At 44.2% G+C, this 23,960-nt stretch overlaps 2 protein-coding genes across 5 annotated transcripts in view; one reads left to right on the top strand and one right to left on the bottom strand.

Moving 5' to 3' along the window:
• Positions 1-23,888, bottom strand: part of TMEM185A (transmembrane protein 185A) — a 40,924-nt gene extending 17,036 nt beyond the window's left edge. Inside the window, exons 1-2 of one of the 4 annotated variants that reach the window (XM_029929498.1) lie at positions 20,298-21,338; positions 32-848 (exon numbers count right to left, since the gene is read on the bottom strand). Coding sequence is in view for 1 of the 4 variants with exons in the window: in XM_029929496.1 (XP_029785356.1) it covers positions 23,773-23,843 (71 nt within the window). In the remaining 3 variants the exon portion in view is untranslated. Of the gene's footprint in view, positions 1-31; positions 1,726-20,297; positions 21,339-23,772 lie in introns of those variants that run through there. The other 3 variants (XM_029929496.1, XM_029929497.1, XM_029929499.1) reach the window with 3 other exon arrangements.
• On the top strand, positions 14,016-16,343 carry LOC115283268 (arginine--tRNA ligase, cytoplasmic-like). The gene is given in 4 exon segments (XM_029929500.1): positions 14,016-14,071; positions 14,073-14,121; positions 14,352-14,603; positions 14,606-16,343. Coding segments are annotated over 4 exon segments (1,986 nt in total). The 3' UTR covers positions 16,235-16,343.
• Positions 23,889-23,960: the final 72 nt, after the last annotated feature.

The raw sequence follows: 23,960 nt of genomic DNA, 5'->3' as shown, positions 1-23,960 counted from the left end.
CACACACACACACACACACACACACACTCACATAAAAGGGACTTCCTGAAGAGGATGTCCTCAAAATTTAATTGGAAATTACACTGTTGAAGTCTTCTAGTTCCAGCTCGGATGAAGTAAGAGGAACGGGGTTTTTCTGCCAACCTTAAGCATCAGACTAGACAAAATATATGAAACAACAGTTTTCAGATGCTGGACAACAGACGACAAAGGACTGTGATGACAGGGAGGAAGGAAGGAAGGAAGAAAATCAAGTCTGTCTAAAGGCAGTTCCCAGGATTCAGCAAGAGGTGGTGAAAACCCAACCCTACTGACAATTACATTACATGTAAATGGTCTGCCAGTTACAATATAAAGATTGTCAGATTGGATTAAAAAGCAGGAGGACCATATGCTATCTATAAGAAACCTACTTCATCCATCGATACAATCACAGATTCACACTAAAAGGACAGAGAAAAGTTACACCAGCAAATACTGACCAAAAGAAAGCTGCCGTGGCATATCAATATCTGTTTTAGCCTTCTATTGTTGTTATAACACGTTGTTGCAAACTTAGGTTAGAACAATACAAATTTATTATCTCCCAGTTGTGTACGTCAGAAGTCCACACAGGCTTGGTTGCTTTTCGCTGCCCAGATGTTCATAAGGCTGAAATCAACACGTTGGTTTGCTGGGCTCTTACCAAGGGCTTCTGGGAAGAATCCACTTCCCAGTTCAGTCAGGTTGCTGCCAATTTGGTTTCTTGTGATTGCAGAACGGAGATCCCGGTTTCTTCACTGACTGTCAGCTTGGGGCTGCCCTTCAGATCCTAGAGGTCTCTCTCTGATCGCTGCATATGAGCCTTTCTATCTCAAAGACAGCAACAGCACAGTGAATCTTTCTCATGCTTCGAATTCTTCGGACCTCCCCCTCTGTGATACTGCTCCAGCTTCCAGACAGAGTTCTCTGCGGTAGAGCTCAAGTGACTAGATTGGGTCCCCCTGGTTAGTACAGGCTACAAGTCCTGTCTTCAAGTCCATAACTGCGGTAGAAAGAATTCTAAAGCCGTTCCCCAAGATTCCTGTCCTCTGGTTACTCAAACACCAATCTAGGTCCTACCATGAGAGGACTTTGTAGATGGAATTACGAATCAGGTGACCCGAAACTAGGGAGACTATCCCAGATTATCCAGGTAAACCCAATGTGACCATATGAATCCTTAAAAGCAGAAAACGCAGACAGAAGAGTGACTCAGAGAGAGGCAGCAGAAGAGGAAGTCAGAAAGATTCTAAGCATCAGAAGGACTCAACCTGCTGGCTTTGGAGATGGAGAAAGGGAACCATGAGCCAAGGAATGCAGGCAGATTCGAGAAGTTGAGAATGACTCCTGCTGACAGCCAGCAAGAAAAACGGAGTCCTCACCCTACAAGTACAAGGAACGAAATTCTGACAACAACCCAAATGAGCCTGGAAGCAGATTAATCCCCAGAGCACCAGAAAAGAATGTGGCCTGGCCAACACCTTGGTTTTGGCCTTGTGAGACTCGAAGCAGAAAATCCAACTTAGCCCTGCTGCGCCTGTACTTCTGATCCACAAAAAAGTGAGATAATGAGTTCTGTGTGGTTTTAAGACACTCAACCTGTGGCAATGTGTCATGGAACAACAGAAACTAGGGGCGCCTGGGTGGCTCCGCTGCTTGGGCATCCAACTTCGGCTCAGGTCATGATCTCACAGTCTGTGGGTTCGGGCCCCGCGTCAGGCTCTGTGCTGACAGCTCAGAGCCCGGAGCCTGCTTCGGATTCTGTGTCTCCCTCTCTCTCTGCCCCTCCCCCGATCACTCTCTGTCTCTGTCTCTGTCTCTCTCTCTCTCTCTCTCAAAATAAAATAAAGACATAAAAAATTTAAAAAAGAACCAGAAACTAATACTGTCACCTTAGATACTTGTGCAAAGGCCCCCTTACCATGGAGCATTACAGTCACAGGTTCCAGGGCTTAGGGCCTGGGTATCTTTGGCGAGTACTCTGCCTGCCACAATATAAGACAAGGCATATTTTTGAACAAGGAATATTGCCCGGGACAAAAAGGGACAGTTCTTAATGAAAAGAGGTCAATTTGTCAAAGAAGGTCTAACGACTATACATATTTACGTACCTAATGACAAAGCGTTAAAATACATGTCGAAAATAATAAAGGGAAAATAGAAAACTCCAAATTATTATTGGAAATTAACACTTGTCTCTCAATAACTGATAGAACACATAGAAATTACTGAGGTTACACAAGATTGCAATCATGCTATCAACAAACATGAGCTAATGGGTCCTGAAAAAGCATTTCTCCCACAACAGAATACAAATCCCTTTCAAATGCACATGGAATAGTCACCAAGATAGGCTGAAACGTGGGTCATAAAACAAGACTCAACAAATTTAAAAGGATCAATATTATACAAAGTAAATCTCTAGGGGCGTCTGGGGGGCTCAGTCGGTTAAGCGCCCAACAACTGCTTTCAGCTGAAGTTATGATTTCATGGTTCATGAGTTCAGACCCTGCATCGGTTTTGTGCTGACAGTGTGGAGCCTACTTGGGGTTCTCTCTTTCCCTCTCTCTACTCTTCCCCTGCTCCCACTCTTGTTCCTCTCTCAAAATAAATAAACTTTAAAAAGTTAAAGAAAACCTAAAAATGAAGTAACTCTTTATACACAATGAAATTAAACTGAAAATCAAAAACAGAAAGATAGCTTGAAAATTCTCAAAATGCTTGCAAATTAAACACAGTTCTAAATAATTACCGATGGTAAAATTAAAAACCACAAGGAGAATCTGTCCTTCTCCGCCTGACTTATTTCGCTTAGCATGACACCCGAAAAGGAACCGAGGACTGAGGGGGGAGGGGGAGGGGGGGGTGATGGTCTTGGAGGGGGGCACTTGTGGGGAGAGGCACTGGGTGGTATATGGAAACCAATTTGACAATAAACTATTATAAATTTAAAAAAGAATTCTAATCTATAGAACTCTACGATAATAAATTTATTTTATTATTTTAAGCTAAAAAAAAAAACACTAAGAGAATTTGAAAAATTCCAGAGCAAATAAAAAGTGGAAACACAACTTAATAAAATCTCCGAGATACAGCTAAAGTAGCACTTAAGGAGAATTTATAGCATCGAATGCTTTCATTAGAAAAGATGTAAAGTCAATGCTCTAAGGTGCACCTTACGAAACTAGAAAGAGACGAAAAACTTAAAAAGTAAGCAGAAGGAAGGAAATGATAAATATGAGTGCAGAAAAATCAATGAAACTAAAAGATCAAGAAAAGGAGTAACCTGTATAGTCAGAGTGATCAGAAAAAAAATAGTGGGCAAAAATCACCAATATCAGAAATGAAAGCAGGTTTCTCCACATCCTCACCAGCATCTATAGTCTCCTGATTTGTTCATTTGAGCCACTCTGACTGGCGTGAGGTGGTATCTCAATGCGGTTTTGACTTGTATTTCCCAGATACTGAGTGATGCTGAGCATCATGTCACGTGCCTGTTGGCCATCTGGATGTCCTCTTTGGAGAAATGTCTGTTCCGAGAAACGAGCAGGCACCCTCCTACACTGTTGGTGGGAATGTAAACTGGTGCAGCCGCTCTGGAAAACAGTGTGGAGGTTCCTCAAAAAACTATCCGTAGAACTCCCGTTATGACCCAGCAATAGCCCTGCTGGGGATCTACCCAAGGGATACAGAAGGGCTGATGCACAGGGACACATGTACCCCAATGTTCACAGCGGCACTGTCAACAATAGCCAAATCATAGAAAGAGCCTAAATGTCCTGAGTGGATCAAGAGGTGGTGTATATGTATATACACACAATGGAATACTGCATGGCAATGAGAAAAAAATGAAATCTGGCCATTTGTAGCAAAATGGATGGACCTGGAGGGAGTCCTGCTAAGCGAAGTAAGTCAGGCAGAGAAGGACAGATACCATATGTTGTCACTCATGGGTCTAACAGGAGAAACCTAATAGGAGACCATGGGAATGGGAAAGCGGGGAAGAGAGTTGGGGAGAGGGAGTGAGGCAAATCATGAGAGACTCTTGAATGCTGAACACAATCTGAGGGCTGAAGAGGGAGGGGGGAAGGGAAGGGGGGTCGTGGTCATGGAGAGGGCACTTGTGAAGAAGAGCACTGGGTGTTATATGGACACCAAATTGGTAATAAACAATATAAAGAAAAAGAAATGAAAGCAGGGACATTACTACAAATCCTACAACTATTCCGGGGATTAGACGGGGATATTATGAACATCTTTATGCAAGTAAGTTTCTTGAGACATTATCAAAGTTCACACCAGAAGAAAGTCACATCCCAATAACTACTCAATAAACGAAAACCGTAGTTAAAATTCTTCTCACAAAGAAAATGTCAGGCTCTGAAAACAATCTATCCAATACGTAAAGTAGAACTAGTGCCAATTTTTTGCAAATTCTTACAAAGAAAGATGGGAGGGGGATATTTCCCAAGGTTATGAGGCCAGCATTACCCTGATACCAACACTGACCGAGAAAGAAAACTATAACCAATATCCTTCATGAACATAGATGCAAAATCCTTAAAAATCTATCAAATCGATTCCAGCACTACACAAAGAGGCTATTATAGGATGATCAAGTGTGGTTTGGTCAGGATTGCAAACTTGGCTTAACATTTGAAACCAATCATGTAATTCATTGCATTAATAGAATGAAAAAGTAAAAAGATATGATTATCTCAATGGTTGCAGAAAAAGCATCTGGCATAAATTAGGAAGAGAAGGAGCTCTATGAAAATAATGTTTAATGGTGCAAGACTAAATACTTACCCCTAAGATTATAAACCAGGCAAGTACGTCCACGTTACTACATCTATTCAACCTTGGACTGGACGTCCTTGCCACAACCATAATTCAAAAAAGAAATGAAAGGGGTAAAGAGTTGAAAGGAATGAGTACATCTAATATTTGCAGACAATATGACTGCACAACAAATCCTAGCTAATGACCAAAAACGAAACAAAACACTTCCAAATCTAATAAGTGAATCTGGCAACGTTTCAGGATACCAAGTAATCTGTGCCAAAAATAGCACTGCATTTCTTTATGCCAGTAATGAAAAAGTGGATGCTGAGATTTTTTTTTTTAAACCTATCATTTACTACAACTTTCCTAGAAAGCTAAAACTATTCTAAAATTAAAAGTTCATGAAAAAAACTGCCATTTACAAACATCATCAAAATATGGAATACTGAAATAAATGTAACGAAATATGTGCAAGACTTGGATGCTGAAACCTACCAAACACTCCCAAGGACAATTAAAGATCTAAATAAGTGGAGAGAGAAATCATGCTTATATATTAGAAAATTCAATACTGTTAAGATTTACACACACTGCGTATTAATTTCCTATGGTTGCTGTAACAAATTACCCACCAAGTCAGTGGCTTAAAACAACACACATTTATTCTCCTAGAGTGGTGGATGGAGGCCAGAGGTCCAAAATGGGTTTCACTGGGTTAAAACTAAGGTGTCACAGGGCCCACTCCCTCTGGAGACTAAGGAAGAATCCATTCCTTGCCTTTCCCTGTTTCTGTAACTGTAGTCCTCTCACTCCTTAGGCCCCTTCCTCCATCACGAAAACCGGCAGTACAGCGTCTTCATATCCTTTTCTCTGCTCCCATCACACTGCCTTCTTGTATTAATCTAATGTATGTCCTTCTACCTTTCTCCTATATGGAAACCCACGGTTGTATTTAGGCCCCACTGAGATAATCCAGGATACTTTCCCCAGCTCAACATCTTTAACTTAATCACATCTTTTAGCACATAAGCTGATATGCACCTTTTGCCTTAGAAGGGAATATTCACAGGTTCCATGGATTAGGAAAGTGGTTTTCTTTGGCAATCATTATTTAGCTCACCATGGTCATCAAATTATTCTACAGACTCAACACAATCTCAATGAAAAGCCCTCTGTATAAACTGATACACTGATTCTATAAACGAGAACGAAAGGACTCATAACGGGCATAACAATGGTGAGAAAGAACAAAGTTGGAGAACCCATACGACACGCTTTTGAGGTTTATTGTAAAACTACAATAATCAAGACAATGTGCTATCAGCATCAGGAAAGGCACAGAGAACAGAAAAGAGTACAAAAAGAGATTCATACATGTATGGTCAGTTAATTTTTGACAAAGGTGCCAAGGCAACTCAATGCAGTAAGGACTGTGTTCCAACAAATGGGCTGACAACTGGAAAGATGACGGAATTGCTCTTAGACTCTAACGCCCACAGCATACACAAGCATTTACATGAAGTGGATCATAGACCTCCATGTAATAGCCAAAACTATAAAACATCTAGAAAACACAGGAGGAAAAACTATTTGCCACCTAGGGTTAGGAAAAGATTTCTTAAGGATGGAATCCAAAACCGGACTTTTCCAAATTAGAAAGTCTTAATCTCCAAAAGAGACAATTAAAGGGGCGCCTGGGTGGCTCAGTTGGTTGGTTAAGCGTCCATCTTCAGCTCAGGTCATGATCTCACGGTTCGTGGTTCAAGCCCCGTGTCAGGCTCTGCGCTGACAGCTCAGAGTCTAGAGCCTGCTTCGGATTCTGTGTCTCCCTCTCTCTCTGCCCTTCCACAGCATGCTCTGTCTCTCTCAAAAATAAAAGAAACATCAAGAAAAATTTTAAACGACAATTAAAAACTGATAACCCAAGCCACAAACTGGGAGACATATTCCGAAAACCTAGATCTGACAAAGTCCCTGAATCCAGCGTATATAAAGCACTCACTCCTACATCTAAAAAAAAAATGAGAAAATAATCTGATTCAAAGTGGCAAAAAAATAAGGATAGACACTCCACCAGAGAAGTTACACAAAAGGAAATAAACACATGAAAAGGTATTCAATATTTTCAGCACTGAAAGAAATACAGTATCGGTGCCATACAATAAGATAAAACCACACACTCCCCGCAACGGCTACAATTAAAACCACCAACTCTGACGACTGTTGCAAAGGACGTAGAACAACTGGGACCTTCAAATACTGTGTGCTGGTGGGCATGCGGAAGAGCACAGCCGCTTTAGGAAGCACTCGGGCAGTTTCTCATGAAGTCACGTACACACTTACTCTATGGCCCAGCAATTCCATGCCTAGGTATTTACTCAAGGAAAAGAAAAGCATATGTCCGCATAGAGACTTGTATTCAAATGTTCAACGCAGCGTGATTTATAACAGCCGCTGGCACCAGCCCAAATGTCCATCACCTGGTGAGAGGTTAAACCAACTGTGGTATATCTGCTCACTGAAACGCTAACCAGCAGTAAAAGGGAACGAAGCAGGGACGCGTGCAACAGCGTGCGTGAGCCTCACATGCACTCTGCTAAGTAAAATAAACTGAAAACACAACACACCACATCACTCCATGTAGTTGATGTTCTGGAAAAGGCAAACGTAACAATAAACAGAACACATCAGCGTGGCCACCAGTGGCTGTGTTGGCGGGGAGATCTGACTACAAAGGGACCTGAGGGAATTTTTTACAGTGATGGAACTGTTCTATATCTTTGGGCTATCCATCTATCCACCAATAGATGGATTTATTAAAACGCACGGGACTGTGCACTAAAAACGGGGAAATGTCTCTGCATATAAAATATAGTTCAGGGGCGCCTGGGTGGCTCAGTCGGTTGAGCGTCCCGCTTCGGCTCAGGTCATGATCTCAAGGTTCGTGGGTTTGAGCCCCGCATCGGGTTCTGTGCAGACAGCTAGCTCAGAGCCTGGAGCCTGCTTCAGATTCTGTGTCTCCCTCTCTCTCTGACCCTCCCCTGCTCACTCTGTCTCTCTATGTCTCTCAAAAATAAGTAAACAGAAAAAAATTAAAATAAATTATACTTCAATAAACCCAGCATCTGTATCGATCTATGTGCGCATGCAAAACAACGTCAGTGGCTGACATTTACTGGATGTTTATGACATGTCAGTACTGGGCTGCTTTTCATGCGTTATCTTGCTTAAGCCTCACAGCACCTGTGAGAAGGAGGCGGTTTCACTACTCCCATTTTACAGACGAGTAACAAAGGCTCAGATGTTAAACAACTTGTCTACACAGCTCGCAACTCACAGGGCTGTTATTCAAACTAACATCTATCTGATATCGGACACCAGCATCCTTCTCATATTGACATTATGCTGATAATTCAACATTCTTGGAAAAGCATCTGGCTAGATACACACTGAGAATTAACAATGCTCTCCAGGGGCGCCTGGGTGGCTCAGTCAGTTAAGCGTCCGGCTTCGCATCAGGTCATGATCCAAGGGTCGTGGGTTTGAGCCTCGCGTCAGGCTCTGTGCTGACAGCTAGCGCAGAGCCTGGAGCCTGTTTCACATTCCGTATCTCCCTCTCTCCCTGACCCTCCCCTGCTCACACTGTCTCTGTCTCTCAAAAATAAATTTTAAAAAATTAAAAAAAAATAATCATCTCCATCGGGGAGGATTAAGGACAGCCTTTATGTTCTTGTTTATGATTGCTGACTTTTCTTCAAGGCACATGTACTGCACCTGCATCATGAAAAGCAACGTAAGAAACTTCAACCGGAAAGAAAAGAGAGGGGACCTACAAAACTCAACTCAGAAGCAAACCTCCAAGAATGTAAACTACCGCGGGAGGGCATCAGGTTTGGAAAGGTTGCTAACTCGAGGATGCATATACAGCCTTTTGTGTCACAGTACTCTTGTCTATAAAGTCAGTCATACGTGCCTCATAAGGTGGTCATGAACACAACAAATGAATGCGAAAAGCACCTTGTGTAAAGCACTACATTCGTGGCTCCCAAAATCTTTTTAATTTAAAAGAATTTTAACATTTATTCATTTTTGAGAGACAGGGTACAAGCGGGGGAGGGGGCAGAGGAAGAGGGAGACACAGAATCTGAAGCAAGCTCTAGGCTCTGAGCTGTCAGCACAGGGCCTGTTGCGGGGTTCAAACTCACGGACCCGAAGGATCACAACCTGAGTCAAGGTCGGGTGCTTAACCGGCCCAGCCATCCAGGCGCCCCTCTCAAATCGTTTGTATCAGGATTCCTTTACATTCTTAAAAATTACTGAGGAACCCGATGAGCTCTGTTTCTCTCCGTTATGCCTGTTGTTATCTACTGTATCCGATTTTCACCTGTTATTTTTGGAATATTAAATCATTTAAAAATCACAATATACTCATTATATATTAACATAAGTAACATAATTTTAACGGAAAAAAGAAACGTTTTCCAAAATTTGTACAGTTTTGAAAATGTTATCAATGTCTGGCTTCATAAGAAAACACCTAGAATTTCATATCCACACCCGCATTCACTCTGTTGCTCTATGCTGTTTGGGCTCAAGCATATGAAAAAATCTGGCCTCACAGAGATCTGTAGTTAGAAAAGAACGGAGTATTTTAACAGCTCTTTCAGATAATGGTGGATATTCCTTGACAAGATACCGAACGTCAACCAGTGGTAGTTTCCTGAAGGTTAACTGTGACGTGGACTCTGCAACCCTGTCGGTGAATTTCTTATAGTCTGCTACATTCAAATCCACTGGTCTCTCTTGCACTTCCGATGAACGTTGTATCCCGGCAAAATTATAATGCCATTTAGGCGGATTGAGATACAGTCGTTCGCTGAGCAATAAGGATCTTTCAAATGTTGACATATTTCACTCTACCACGGCAAGAAATCTCATTAGTTCTCGGCACAACCCATTTCATCAGAAATATGTAAGGACTGGGAGGCTGTCAAGTTCATGGGGGTAGATAAAACTTCTCAAAAACTCTGATTTTCCCTTGAAAGCTCAAATTTTACTATTTGCAAAAATGCCATCGGTTGTTCTCCTTGTTGAAAACATTGAAGGCACTGCAACATGTTTTTACATTTTAAATTAGATTTGTGTTTATCGTGTTATCGGTGCGGTTTCCAAGTTACAGGTTCACTTGCATTTTCAAGAAAAATGCTAAATGCTCTGATACAAAGGGCCATAGTCTTGTGTGCTAGCTGTCCTTCCAGTAAAAACGGTGTTCCAGGAAAAAAGGCTGCTTGCAGCCAGGCACGCAAGTGCTGTTCCTCGCCTCGAGCACTGTATTTCAGTGTACGGCAGACGACCTTGCTGCAGTCTTCCTATTGTGTCACACAGAATAGTAAAACGGATATGAACTCAAGGGTCACTACTTAGTGAGACTGGTATTTTGGTACGCTTTATTAGGCACATCCTCCTGCGAAGCTGGCTGTTTGAACTGCAGGCCTACTGCAGTGAAGACTCCGCTGACTGTTAATACAGCTTCGTGTCACCAGCTTGCTTTGCGCTCAGGGGCCGGCAGTCTACCCACCGCTGCTTTTGTAACATCAGTGCAAATGTCAACCCAGAGACAGCCGAAGAACATCTTAGTATCATGGAAACAGCTGTGACCTCACAGATCCCCTAGAAATCTGGTTCTCAAGGACCCCCGCCCCAAGGTGGCTGTGAAAAATGCTTTGATAACTGCTGCACTAAATACATGTTAGTTATGGTCAATGCTCAAAACCAAAGGATGCTTTTCCAAGCTGCCACAAAGACAAGAGAGCTAGCACTGAAAGATGCCAAGGCAAGATGACCTCACCAATCCACTCCGGAGGAGGAAAGGGCTTGAGGGGGACTCACGAGCCCACAGAAATGGAGTGATGACCACAGAGAGAGGAGCAAGCAGAGGCAAACTGTCCCCTCTAACGCACAGGGGGATAGTGCAAAATCTAGAGCACCAGAAGCGATCTGTCACCCAAAGCCTGTGGCTATAACTATCATTACCAGAACAATGGACTTAAAAACAACATTTTTTTTATTATTTATTTTATTTTTTGCCATCTTATTCTGTTTATTTAAACTGAAAAAAAACTTTACCCATTTCTCCCAACCCCCACCCCGCCTCCTACAAGCACCAATTGGTTCCCGTATCTATAAGCTTGGTATTTTTCTTTGTCAGCCGCTTTAGAATCCACTCGTAAGAGAGACAATACAGCATGTCTTTCTCTGTCTGACTCATTTCATTTAGCATAATGTCTCAAGCTCCGGCCATGTTATCACAAATGGCAAGATTTCATGTTTCCGGCCGAATAATATTCCACTGTGTCTGCACACCACATCTGTTTTATCCACTCACCCACCAATGGACAGTTTCGTTGTTTTCCATATCTTGCCTACTGTTGATAATGCTGCCGTGAACTTAGGGGTGTACATATGTTTTCAAATTAAGGGCTTCTGCAAACAACAATAAAAATCAATAAAGTGAAAAGGCAACCTACTGTATGGGAGAAAATAATTGTGTGTCACATATCTGACAATGGGGCTGATATCCAAAGTATGTAAAGAACTCCACTCGGTATCAAACAAAACAACCCCCAAAGAATCTGTTCACAAAATGAGCAGAAGTTCTGAATAGACATTTTCCCAAAGACAGACAGGTGGCCAACATGTACACGAGAAGACGCTCAACATCACTCATAATCAGGGAAATGCAAATAAGAACCACGAGATGACAATGAGTCACACCTCACACCGGCTAGAAGAGCGATTATCAGAAAGACAAGAAATAACAAGTGCTGGCAAGGACTGGAGAAGAAAGAGCCCTTTGCACTGGTGGTGGGAGCGGCCACGAGGAAAACAGGGCAGGGGGTCCTCAGAAAATTAAAAGTAGAAATACCGTACGACACAGCAATTCCACCTCTGCATACTTATTTATCCAGAGAAAACAGAAAGTAATTTGAACAGAATATGTTTTAAAACCTACCTGAATTTGAACGTTAACAAACGTGAGGATGATGATAAACCCAGGATTCATAGGTACATTAAATAATATGTAGAGGTAAAAGTTTTCTAAAGGAGTTTCAAACTATAAACAAAAAATAATAAATGAGCCGGGGTGAGCCAAACTCTCTAAGCTAAATTCATGATTTTCCCTTACGGGGAGGGATTTTTTTTTTTTAATTTAATTGAAGAAAATGGTAGGAATAAGGAGAACAGAAATTCCAAAATCTTTAAAATGTCGGGAAAGTAATTTATAACTTTTGATGTATGGAAAACAATTTGACAATAAAATATTATGGAGAAAAAAAAGGAAATTAAGAGTTCTGGGTCTCTTACATGAAACCTGAAAATTAGAAACAAGATAAACTTGCAAGAGGACAAATCATAATACAAAAATACAATTCCTAATTCAAATGATGGGGTTGAAAAAATACAAATTGGAAGAAATATTCTTGTATTACTCTTCCATGTTGTCATGCAAAGTGACCACCAACCTAGTGGCTTAAAACGCATACATTTATTATCCTCACTGTTCCAGACATCAGAGGTCTGAAGGGGTTCCCACTGGGCTAAAATCAAAGTGCCACTAGAGCTGCGACCATTCTGGAGGCTCTAGGAGCCACTGTTTCTCTGCCTTACCGGCTTGGAGCCGGCTGTGTAGCCCCTTGGCTCATGGCCCCTTGGCTCCAGTTTCAAAGCCGGCAGTGGGGAGCTCAGTCCTCCTTACATCCACTCACCCTGACCTCCTCTTCTGAGTCCTTCTTCCACATTTAAGACCTGGGATTATGGGCCTAGCCAGAGAATCCAGAATAATCTCCTTATTGTCAGGACAGCTAGTAAGCAACCTCAATTCCATCTGCTACACCCATTCCTCTTTTTCATAGGAGGGAATGTATTTCCAGGTTCCTAGAATTGGGATGTGGGCATACTCGGCAGATCATAATTCTGTCTACCACAGACCTACAATAAGAAAGTTCACTTACTGGAAAGTTCAATTAAAATCTAAATCTGTTGCATTCAAGAGTCACATTTGCAAAAAAAAAAAAAAAAAAAAAAGTCACATTTGCAATCAATATCAAAAGTCAAACCAACTACAAGAAAGGAGATGACAAAGGTTTACCATGTCTGGGTAAGGGCAAGAGAAGTAGGTTACTAGTACAGTAATTTGGTAGATTTCAAAGATAAAGTTTTAAAATACGAAAACGTCTAATAACGGAAGTGAAACCTAGCAACATGGTCATAGAATATGGCAATAATCTGACAATTTTTCTGCTAAGAATATACAGAGATATTTTCACTGTCGGCTTCTACATGCTATTGTTAAATCGTCACCGAGAAAGTAGACAAAATTCCTAAGGAAACTAGAAACTATGGAAACACTAGAGTAGACAAAAATAGCACACTTCCATACATAGAATCAAGTAGCAGGACAAAAATCATGCTTTCTTTACATACATACGGATTTTTCCAAAGGGGGAGAAAAAGATCACGCTGCACGGACACACAAATAAACACAACTCTAACTTAAAATTCAAAGTGCTTGAGTGCCTTCGGCATATTGCATGTATAGAAGAGAGAAAGGAGGGGTACCTGGGTGGCCCAGTCGGTTAAGTGTCCAACTCTGGCTCAGGTCATGATTTCAGGGTTTGTGAGTTCCAGTCCCACATCAGGCTCACTGCTGTCAGCACAGAGCCTGCTTCAGATCCTGTCTCCCTCTCTCTGCCCCTCCCCTGCTTGCACACTCAAAAATAAATACAACATTTTTTTAAATTAAAAAAAGGAGAAAATGAGGAAGGAAGTCTCTGTCCTCAAGTTGTTCAAGACTAATGGGAACACAGGGAGGTGATCTATAACAAGCAACTACATATCATCATAAACTGGTACGGGGAAAACTCATTTTCCTCAAGAGCTGGGAAGAGAGGTAGGATTCGGGCAGTAGGGTAGGGACCGGGAATTCCACACAAAGGGATAAGATTCTTTAAAGTAGGAAACAGTGTTTTGCAGCCCAAGAGACTGGAAAACCCACAATAAATTCTTCAAGTCTTGGGCAGTTGGGTAGGGAAACAGGAGAAAAGGTACCAGAGGAAATCCGGGGCGGGGAGGGCGAAAGCAGGCTGGGGTAAGAAGGGAGTGGTATTTGAATATTAAGATCAAGTCCCTGGATAGGAGCTGACGGGAGGATGGACAGTTCAGTGGCTCAGTGCTCCGCGAGACTGCTGCAGCAGGAAAAAGAGATTGTCTCTGACTGCTGAAATTGATCGCTTAAAAAACTGCGGTGGTTTAGAAGCTTCTCCAAATTTGGGGCGCCTGGGTGGCTCAGTCGGTTAAGCCTCCGACTTCAGCTCAGGTCAGATCTCACGCTCGTGGGTTCGAGCCCCGCATCAGGCTCTGTGCTGACAGCTAGCTCAGAGCCTGGAGCTTGCTTCCGGTTCGGTGTCTCCTTCTCTCTCTGCCCCTCCCCCTCTCATGCTCTGTCTCTCTCTGTATCAAAGATAAATAAAACATTAAGAAAAGAGAGAGACGCTTCTCCAAATTTGGAGCAGTTGCGAGAAGAAAATGTAAAATTGAAGTATCGACTAAATATCCTTCGAAGGAGTCTTCAAGCAGAAAGAACCAGACCAACTAAAAATATGGTTACCATCAATAGCCGACTGCAGGAGGTCTTTGGTTGTGCCTTTAAGGCTGCATATCCAGATTTGGAAAATCCTCCGCTGAGAGTGACACCAAGTCAGCAGCCCAAGTTTGGGGACTATCAGTGTAATAGTGCCATATGGGTATCTCACAGATGCTCAAAACCAAGGAACAGAAAGTTAATCCAAGAGAAACTGCCGAATACATTACCAAACACCTCCCAGACAATGAATGTGCTGAAAAAGTCGAAATTGCTGGTCCTGGTTTTATTAACGTCCACTTAAGAAAGGACTTTGTATCACAGCAGTTAACCAACCTCCTGGGGAATGGGGTTCAACTACCTCCCCTTGGTGAGAATAAAAAGGTTGTAGCTGATTTCTCCTCTCCCAACATAGCTAAAGAGATGCACGTAGGCCATCTCAGGTCAACTATCATAGGAGAGAGTGTGGGCCGCCTCTATGAGTTTGCAGGATATGACGTGCTCAGGTTAAACCATGTGGGAGATTGGGGGCCCCAGTTTGGCATGCTCATTGCTCACCTTCAAGATAAATTCCCAGATTACCCAGCAGTTTCACCTCCTATTGGGGATCTACAAGCCTTTCACAAGGAATCCAAGAGAAGATTTGATACTGAGGAGGAATTTAAGAAGCGAGCATACCAGTGTGTAGTTCGGCTCCAGAGTAAAAATCCAGATATTACAAAAGCTTGGAAGCTTCTCTGTGATGTCTCCCGTCAAGAGTTTAATAAAATCTACGATGCACTGGACATCTCTTTAATAGAGAGGGGGGAGTCCTTCTCTCAAGATAGGATGCCTGCTATTGTAAAGGAATTCGAAGATAAAGGATTTGGGCAAGTGGATGATGGCAGAAAGACTGTCTTTGTCCCTGGATGTTCTGTACCATTAACCACAGTAAAATCAGATGGAGGCTATACCGACGATACATCTGACCTGGCTGCCCTTAAACAAAGACTATTTGAGGAAGAAGCAGATCTGATTATCTACGTAGTGGACAGTGGACAATCTGTGCACTTCCAGACAATATTTGGTGCTGCTCAAATGATTGGTTGGGATGACCCGAAAGTAACTCGAGTGTTTCATGCTGGATTTGGTGTGGTGCTGGGTGAAGACAAGAAGAAGTTGAAAACACGTTCCGGTGAAACGGTGCGCCTCATAGACCTTCTAGAAGAAGGACTAAAACGATCCATGGATAAATTGAAGGAAAAAGAAAGAGACAAGGTCTTAACTGCAGAGGAATTAAAGGCTGCTCAGACATCTGTTGCTTATGGTTGTATCAAATACGCACATCTTTCTCATAACCGGTTGAACGGCTGCATATTCTCCTTTGACCAAAGGCTGGATGACAGAGGAAACACAGCTGCTTACTTGTTGTATGCCTTCACTAGAATCCGGTCTATTGCCCGCCTGGCCAATATTGATGAAGAGATGCTCCAGAAAGCAGCTCAAGAGACCAAGATCATTTTGGACCACGAAAAGGAACGGAAACTAGGTCGGTGCATTTTACGGTTCCCTGAGACTCTCCAGAAGATTTTAGATGACTTACTTCTTCACACTCTCTGTGATTACATCTACGAGCTAGCAACTACTTTCACAGAATCCTATGATAGCCGCTACTGCGTGGAGAAAGATCGACAAACCGGACACGTGCTGCAAGTACACATGTGGCGGGTGCTGCTGTGTGAAGCAGTAGCTGCTGTTATGGCCAAGGCGTTTGATATCCCGGGGATAAAACCCGCCCAAAGAATGTAATCCTTCTTAGGGCTGAACACTGTGTGTTTTTACCAGAAATAGCCATTTAATGCTATTTGCTGTTTTACAATCATGTGGATACAAAAGTAAGTAAAGGAAATTTGTCAGCTAAAAAAAAAAAAAAAAAAGTCCCTGGAATTTATTAATAGGCAATGGGGAGCCACTGGAGATTTTCTGAGCAAAAGGATTGAAGGCATAGAAAAATGTGTAAATTAGATTGTAATTGGCAGAGACTGGAGGCAGCAATTCTACACAATTCATGATAGACTGACAACAGCGGACCAAACACTGCCTCACCACATGGGTCGTTTTCAATGCTCACTTGTTAAGCAGTGCGGCAGAGATGAAGAGATTATTTGTGCAACTGTATCTGAGCCTGCGCTTCTTCATGAGCAGAATGCAGATAACACTGCCTTTAACAGCCTGTGCTGAGATCAGAATTAAGTAACCTGTCAGAAAGCACCTATTGCAGGGCTGGGTGCCACGCAGGGAACACTCAATAAATGTTAGTTTCTCTCCTTAAATAATGACTAAATCCAGGATGAAAGAGAATGCAACTGGAGAATATATAAAATACTGCCGAAGCACAACGGAAACATGAAAACACCCTGGCTGTTGCCAAAGCAAAACTTGGAGAAAACACATCCAGTGCAAAAGTGGAACTAAAAGCAAAAGAGAAAAGAAAGAAAAAAGACACAAAGGGAAAACTAGTGAACCAAGTTTGTATCTAAGAAATTTAGGGGTGAAAACCCCCCAAGGGAACCAAAATATGGAAAGAATAAAGCTCAAACTAGGAATATAGATACCAAAGGGGAATTAATTCATAAGTAACACCAACAGCTGGTTCTCTGAAAAAATGAACAACTACACAGTTGATTGAATTAAGTTCATGCACTCAGGGATTTTCGAAGTAGCGACTGATACATTTGTAATTGGGGGAAGAACCAACGGTCTATCAACTACACAAGTACATTTGAGAGCAAAACCAAACCAAACACATGACTGCATATCAAATAGGACATTTCAAACCTGACTGTCAATAGGAGAATACGATTCAGCAATAACACAGTGGGAAGAAAATTTATTTTAAAAAAAAGTTGGGGCGCTTGGGTGACTCAGTAGGTTAAGAGTCAGACTCTTGATTTCGGTTTAGGCTGTGATCTCACAGTCGTGGGATCGACCTCTGCCTGGGACTGTGTGCTGACAGCACGGAGCCTGCATGGGATTCTCTCTCTCCCTCTCTGCCTCCTTCCCTCTCTGCCTCTCTCTCTTCCTCAAAATAAATCAACATTAAAAAAGTCACAGGGGCACCTGGGTGGCTCAGTCAGGCAAGCATCTGACTTTGGCTCAGGTCATGATCTTGTGGTTCGTGAGTTCAAGCCCCACGTTGGGCTCTGTACTGACAGCTCAGAGCCTGGAGCTGCTTCAGATTCTGTGTCTCCCTCTCTCTCTGTCCGTCCCCAACTCAGGCTCTGCCGCTCTATCTCAAAAATAAATAATTTTAAAAAATTAAAAAAGGAATATAAAAAAGTCACAGTCAAAGCCTAAAGTACTTTGAATCACTTTTCAAGAAATATTTAGACCAGAGTCCATGTATAAAAATAGACCTTGCTTAATTCTCCAGAAACCAGCAAATGGAGGTTCCAGTGGCATCGACCACTACTTCCTAAATTTCACGTTTGCAATTTCACATTTAAAATGGGTGTATTCCACGCTATGAATCTGTACTGCTAGTACACGATCACGGAGTAGTGTCATGTGGGTCTAACTACAAAGGTAGTGTCCTCACTGAAATGTATAGGGAGCTTTCTGGAGCTGGAGACTCAAAGTCCCTCTCTCCCCTTTGTGGGAGAAGGGACAGGGATGGGACGGGAAGGGGGAGGGATGAGAGCACACACCTAGCGAAGAGAGGACTATGGGCATAAAAGTTGTAACAACTGTTTTATGCAAATCAAAAGAATGCGACTGGAGTCCTGTTAGACCCATCAGTTTTCTCCAGTTAAGAGCAGCAGGTGCACATGCAAACACACGCATGCACAGAGCGCTTGCGGACACACACACACACACACACGCTCTGCATGACACATCCCTGTCGTGGTCTCTTGTCTCCAACTAGAGAATGGCTCCAACTGACAAACTGCTAACTGACACTCTCCCAAACTGTTAACGGGACCGTATTTCTGACACTGAGCAGAACCTTCCTGACAAAATGTAAATTCTTTTAGTGGTGAATTTAACTGGCTTTATGAAGATTACAAATGTTTAAGATCATCTCACCAGTCGATGTAAGAAAGCAAAAACGCCCAGGAAGAACAAATCCCTCTTCAGGAGGACGAGAGAGGGGCCAGGCTGGAAGTTTCTCAGCTGTGCGATCGGTGGGGGTTCCTCTCCCTCTAAGCCCATCTCCTCCTGGGGCTGCTCACGTATCAATTCACTCAGATCAGGGGACGTGAAAGCCCTGTGTAAATGATCCACTTTATCTATGTTTGCTGCTACTCGTATTATAAAAGAGAAAAGTTATAACAATCTCTCACTTCACAATCCTTTCTCTCACTATTAGGCCACAGCCGACAAAGTACAAGTCTTTAGTCATAAAGAGCCTATCTTGAGTTCAGTTCAAGGCTTTCACCTTAAATTCTAGTACAGGTACGACCAGTGATCTGGCAAGGCGATTAGAAAGAAACCCCAAGCTCAACACTGGGAATCTTACCTCCTGGAGTCCTAAGAAACCATCTAAAACCCTCCAACCTACTGCCTCTGCCCGACAGCAGAGTCTCCAATGGTACGTGTCATTCTGCACACAACATCCGCTCACTCGGCACATTTACCGAATGCCCCAACATCCTGGATTTCAAAGAGCTCACAGCAAGAGAAACACGTCTGGCATTATCAAGTCATGGGAATGATATGTTTAAAACCAGAAATAATGCATCCAATGAGACTCGTCTCCGTTAAACAGTCCCCCTGGGAGGCCAAGAGCTAACTCATTCCACTTCATGGCTCGAACCACCTTTGGAGCTTTCCTCCTGGAATCGCCTTGAGAGCCTGAGGTCTGTTCTGAATCGCCTCAATGGGGCCGACTCTTCACCGAGAGTGAATTCGACTTTTGGAAATGGCCAAAAGTCAGTCAGAGCCAAGTTTAGTGACTAAAGGTATGGTCAAACTAGGTGGCACTATTTTCGTTCAAGAAGGAGACATGATTGTAAGCAAGGAGATGCATTTCCTTAAATGATTTGTAATCTGACTCCGAAGGAAATTTCAGATGAGTAACAATGTGCATGAGCAGTGGAACAGGGGTGTGTGTGTGTGTGTGTGTATTTCTCTGTCCTGAGCTCCCTCTTGGAGGGATAACACTCACTTGGATGTGTAAGCTCAGATAAAAGGTTTCCTCGGTTTAATCACAACTCATAAACAGAAGGCTCCTTAGGATATCGGACCCACTGTGGCATGGTGGACTGCCACCAAATTAAAGAGCTAGCGTGGCGTGCAGGAAAGACCACAGGCTTCAGAAAGAGATGGACTCACATTGGAATCCCGCCTTGGCCCCTTTCTGCCTGTGCGGCTTTAGGGAAGTCACCAGTGCTCTAAGACTCTGCAAAGCAGCGCTGATCATCTAACGTGCAGGGCTGTGGCACAGATGGGAGTTAACGACCCCCACTGTGCCTAACATATGGTACGGGCCCCATATATCACCCCTATTATTCATAATCTCAGGATAAGCAAGAGGTTTCTCTTACACTCGGTGGCCTGAGATGACAGAACTAAAGATAAAGCGACATCTGAGTGGTGGGTGAGCAGTTCACCAACACTACCGGCATACACTCACGACCAATGGACCTGGAGCCTGCTGTTTTAAAAAAAGGTAATATGTACCACTTGCAGTAATGAATAACACTACATGCACGATTTTTAACTCCGAGGACATGTGCCACCTGCAGCGCTCCACCACACTGACGTACCACAACTGTCTGAGCATACCAGGCGCTCCTCGGAACCCCATGCCTTCGCAGCCTCTGTCCCTCCTAATCTGCCTTTCCTGCCCTCTGGTCTGACAAAACCGTACCATTACATCCTTCGACATTGAGCTGTGGGATCTTCACTTCCCACTCTGACACAATTGGTGGTTCTGCCCCTGGTGCTCCCACAGCGTCTGGTTCCTGTCTCTGGAATGCCTCTTCCTGTGTTGAATTTTAATTTCTCTTCCCATTTCTGGTTCTCCTGCCGGGCTTGAGCATGGAGAAGAATTACATCTTGTTTACTTCTGTACTTAGAGCACGTAGCACATCTCTTGGCGCACAGTAGGAACTCACGAGACGTTTGATGAATAAATGCTTTAAAGAGAAATCTGTCACAGATGATGCGTCAAGGCCAGGTAGCTGCCTTTTGTTAACAATTACCAGACACCACATCCATTTGTCCTAAATTCAAAGAGACAAGATAGCTTACACAGACCACAGAATAGCTTGAGAAGTTGCAGCACAGGGAACTCTGTAAATGCCACCGGCCTCCCCAGCACTCCGTGCTCACGTGACAGAACCCCCGGAGCAGCGTCCCTCGGCCTGCGCCCCAGTCTGGCACACCTGCGGGCGCCCCACCCCCCCGCGCCGTCGGGACCCGCTGTGGATGACTCGGGGGGCCTAGCAGGGTTCGCACAGCCTTCCAGCACTGTGTGGCTGCCAGGGCCGAAGCGCCTTCTGCCAAGCCAGCAACTCCAACAAGTTCAAGTTAGCAGAAAGTCCCAAGGCTCCGTGGTGTGGGCAGGGTGCTGGCTCCATGCCACCTATTCCCAGATCCCCGCCTCCCACAGGCACCTCAGAATCAGTCTGCCAATTCTGTATACTGCTAACAGCTGCCTCTAGAATGAATAAGGCTCCCTCGCGGCTATGTTAGGAAGCCTCAGGGGTCCAGGGAAGGGCTGGGTGGGGCCGGTGGGTCTGTATCAGCAGGTCTTAATCTGTGTAACTGAAAAGAGGTTCATGATCAACCAGTTCTGGGCCAGATGGAAATAGGCAGAGGGTCAGCTGGCAGCCCTGTGCACCTGAGTGCCGACACCCGTGAATCATTCTCCATGACTACCGTTTCCCAGAGCCTTGGCAATACAGCGGTGGGTTCAGACTCACCAGGATCAAAAGACTGGAAAGGAGAGCTGGAGCCATGGCCCATGCCTTGGGACCCCCAAAACCATGACAGGGACTATTTTTGTGACACCATAATCCGCAAAGTAAAGGCAGCCACCTTCTGCCTTGGCATCACCATCTTGCCCGGCCCTCCAATGGGATGGCTGCATTCTCAGGGAGGGAAGAGGTTGAGAAGAAAGAGAACCAGGCCACAGACCATCAGGAAAGCACTGACTGGAAGAAGCCATTCCAAATTTCTCCTCTAGGCTCTAGAGAGTAATTTACTTATTCATTCATTCATCCATACATTCAGGCCACAAATGTCTATGGAGTCAGGTACTATTCCAGGTATGCAGCATACCATAAGGAACAGAATCGTGGCCCTGGCCCCATGGAACTTACCGTTTACTAGGGGAGACAGGCATTAATCAAATAAGCACACAAATATAAGGGTACAAGTAAGTGCTATGACGGAAGAGTTCAGCACGCTACAAGGTCTGTGGAAACAGGCATCGGCAGACTTAGGGAAGTCAGAAAAGCTCCCTCAGCCAGTGACAAGTGAGCTGAGACCTCAGGGAGAAGTGAAGAGTTACCTCGGTGAGGAGAAGAGAGGCAAACATTTCTGGCAAAGAGAACACTGTGTGCCAAGGTCCTGGGGTAGGAGGGAGATGTTGAACTGGCTCTGAATTAGAGGCATGGAGAAAGGCAGAGGCACCAAGGTCAGAGGCCTTGGCACAAGGTATCTTCCTGTCCATACCCCTTGGTTTGCACTTCCGCTGCCTAGAAGGCCCTCCTCAGCATGGAACAAGACTAAAGAACAATGTCAAAAACTAGGTGTGCCCACGAGACGTCACTAGCTACAAAATCAGACTCGCCAATATTACCTGGCCGCTCTATTAGCAATCACCACAGTGAGGTAACACTGCTCACGCCCACTGAAGCAACACCGCGTCAGGAAAACGGCACCCTATAGCAGGTCTTTAAACTTAGACCTGCATTTCGATCCCAGTGGAATAGAAGTGTTGATAAATATGTTGATGACTACCCTCAATCAGTTTCGGTACCTAATACTTCATTGTGATTTTCATGTAACAAGTTCTGTAGCTGGGGAGCGAGAAGCTACAGGGAAAAGAACGGTTAAGGATTTCATCTGTGCAGCACTGTTGTGCTTCGACAACCCTGTTCACCACTTGGAACACCCAAGGCAGCTCTAGGGTTCTGAATTATCTGTCACCCTGAAAAACCGTCCTCTGACTTTCTCTTTGTAAAGCACTTTGCCATCAATCACTGATTGAGCCTCCTCTCCAGCTGAGATTATACTCCGTTCTACAGATAAAAGACAGATAAGTGAGTAGCCCAAGGATACAAAACAATTCGGATTTAACGTATCTTTCTTATCACCCTTGCCAAACACCGTGGACGCACAAAGCCTCTCCAGCTCCACGGCTGACTCTGCTAGTACTATGCTGTGGACCAATCCTAACCCCTACGAGAGGCCGTGGAAGGCACCGCAGTCACTTCTTCCTTCCCTACTCCCAACAAGCTCCTCCATGCAGCGGCTTCCCAAGGCCAACGGTGATACCGACTGCACTGTGACGGGGACATTGGCACTCCAGACTGGAATATGAACTCTGGTAGTGCCCAAAGAATAAGAGCACCTCGGAAGTCACAATGGCCCGCAGCTTCGAGCGCTGCCGTCCCTAGGGAGACTACACTCCCAACACTCTCTCTCAATCTCTCTTTCCCAAGACTTACTTCCCTTCATCCCCCACGAGCAGCCCAGGTAGTGGCCTCCACGGGCTCCTGCTGTACAACACTGCCCAGGGTTGTCCATCATATATTTACACGTCCCTTCTCCATCCCTAAGCTGGACCTCCCAGCATCTGAAGGACCTAGAATACAAAAGGATCACTGAGGGCACGGCTTCGCACCAGCAGATAAGGGAAACAGGTACTCCTTCCACAGACCAGTGGACTTAAAAGATCAATTAGGTCAACTCCTTATTTTTCGGAGGAGCAGAGAAGATGCAACCCAGTGACATGGGGCCTGGTCCTCAATCCAGGTCTTTTGGCTCAGTTGAGTTCCACAAACATTGTACAAGGGCCTGCTAAGTTTCAGAGGCGGCTGGGAGGTGCTGGGGATAATGATAATGAGGAGAGTGGGAGACGGGTCTCTGCTTCAGGGAGCCTCAGGCCCAGGGGAGGAAACAGAGTTACAGAACACTTGGGCAAGTGCAAGGACAGGCCCTTGATGCCTTAGTCAGTGTTCTCTCCACACTGTCCCGGGGATATTCCCCAGCTAGGAAGCAGGACGGGAGTATCTACTTCCTGCAGACAAACTTACAGTGAAGACCCATGAGAAACCGCATATGGAAAATCGTCAGCTTCACCCCCAGAGGCATTATGTAAGGTACTGCCATACCCTGACACCGACTCCAAGGACTCAACGTCGTTTCGGGTATCACTCGACAAAGCAGCAAACAAGCGAGCCATGGGTACATACACAAGGAAAACCTCAAGGGCTCAGAGGAACTGGAGGAAACAGCTGGGGGAGGGGGTGCTGGGTCAAGCGAAATGGCCCTCGAAAGGGAGGGGGGGAACCGAGGCCAG

Source organism: Suricata suricatta, chromosome X (genome assembly GCF_006229205.1).
Source record: "Suricata suricatta isolate VVHF042 chromosome X, meerkat_22Aug2017_6uvM2_HiC, whole genome shotgun sequence".
NCBI classification, from domain to species: Eukaryota; Metazoa; Chordata; class Mammalia; order Carnivora; family Herpestidae; genus Suricata; species Suricata suricatta.
This window is presented reverse-complemented; position numbering and strand designations above follow the sequence as displayed.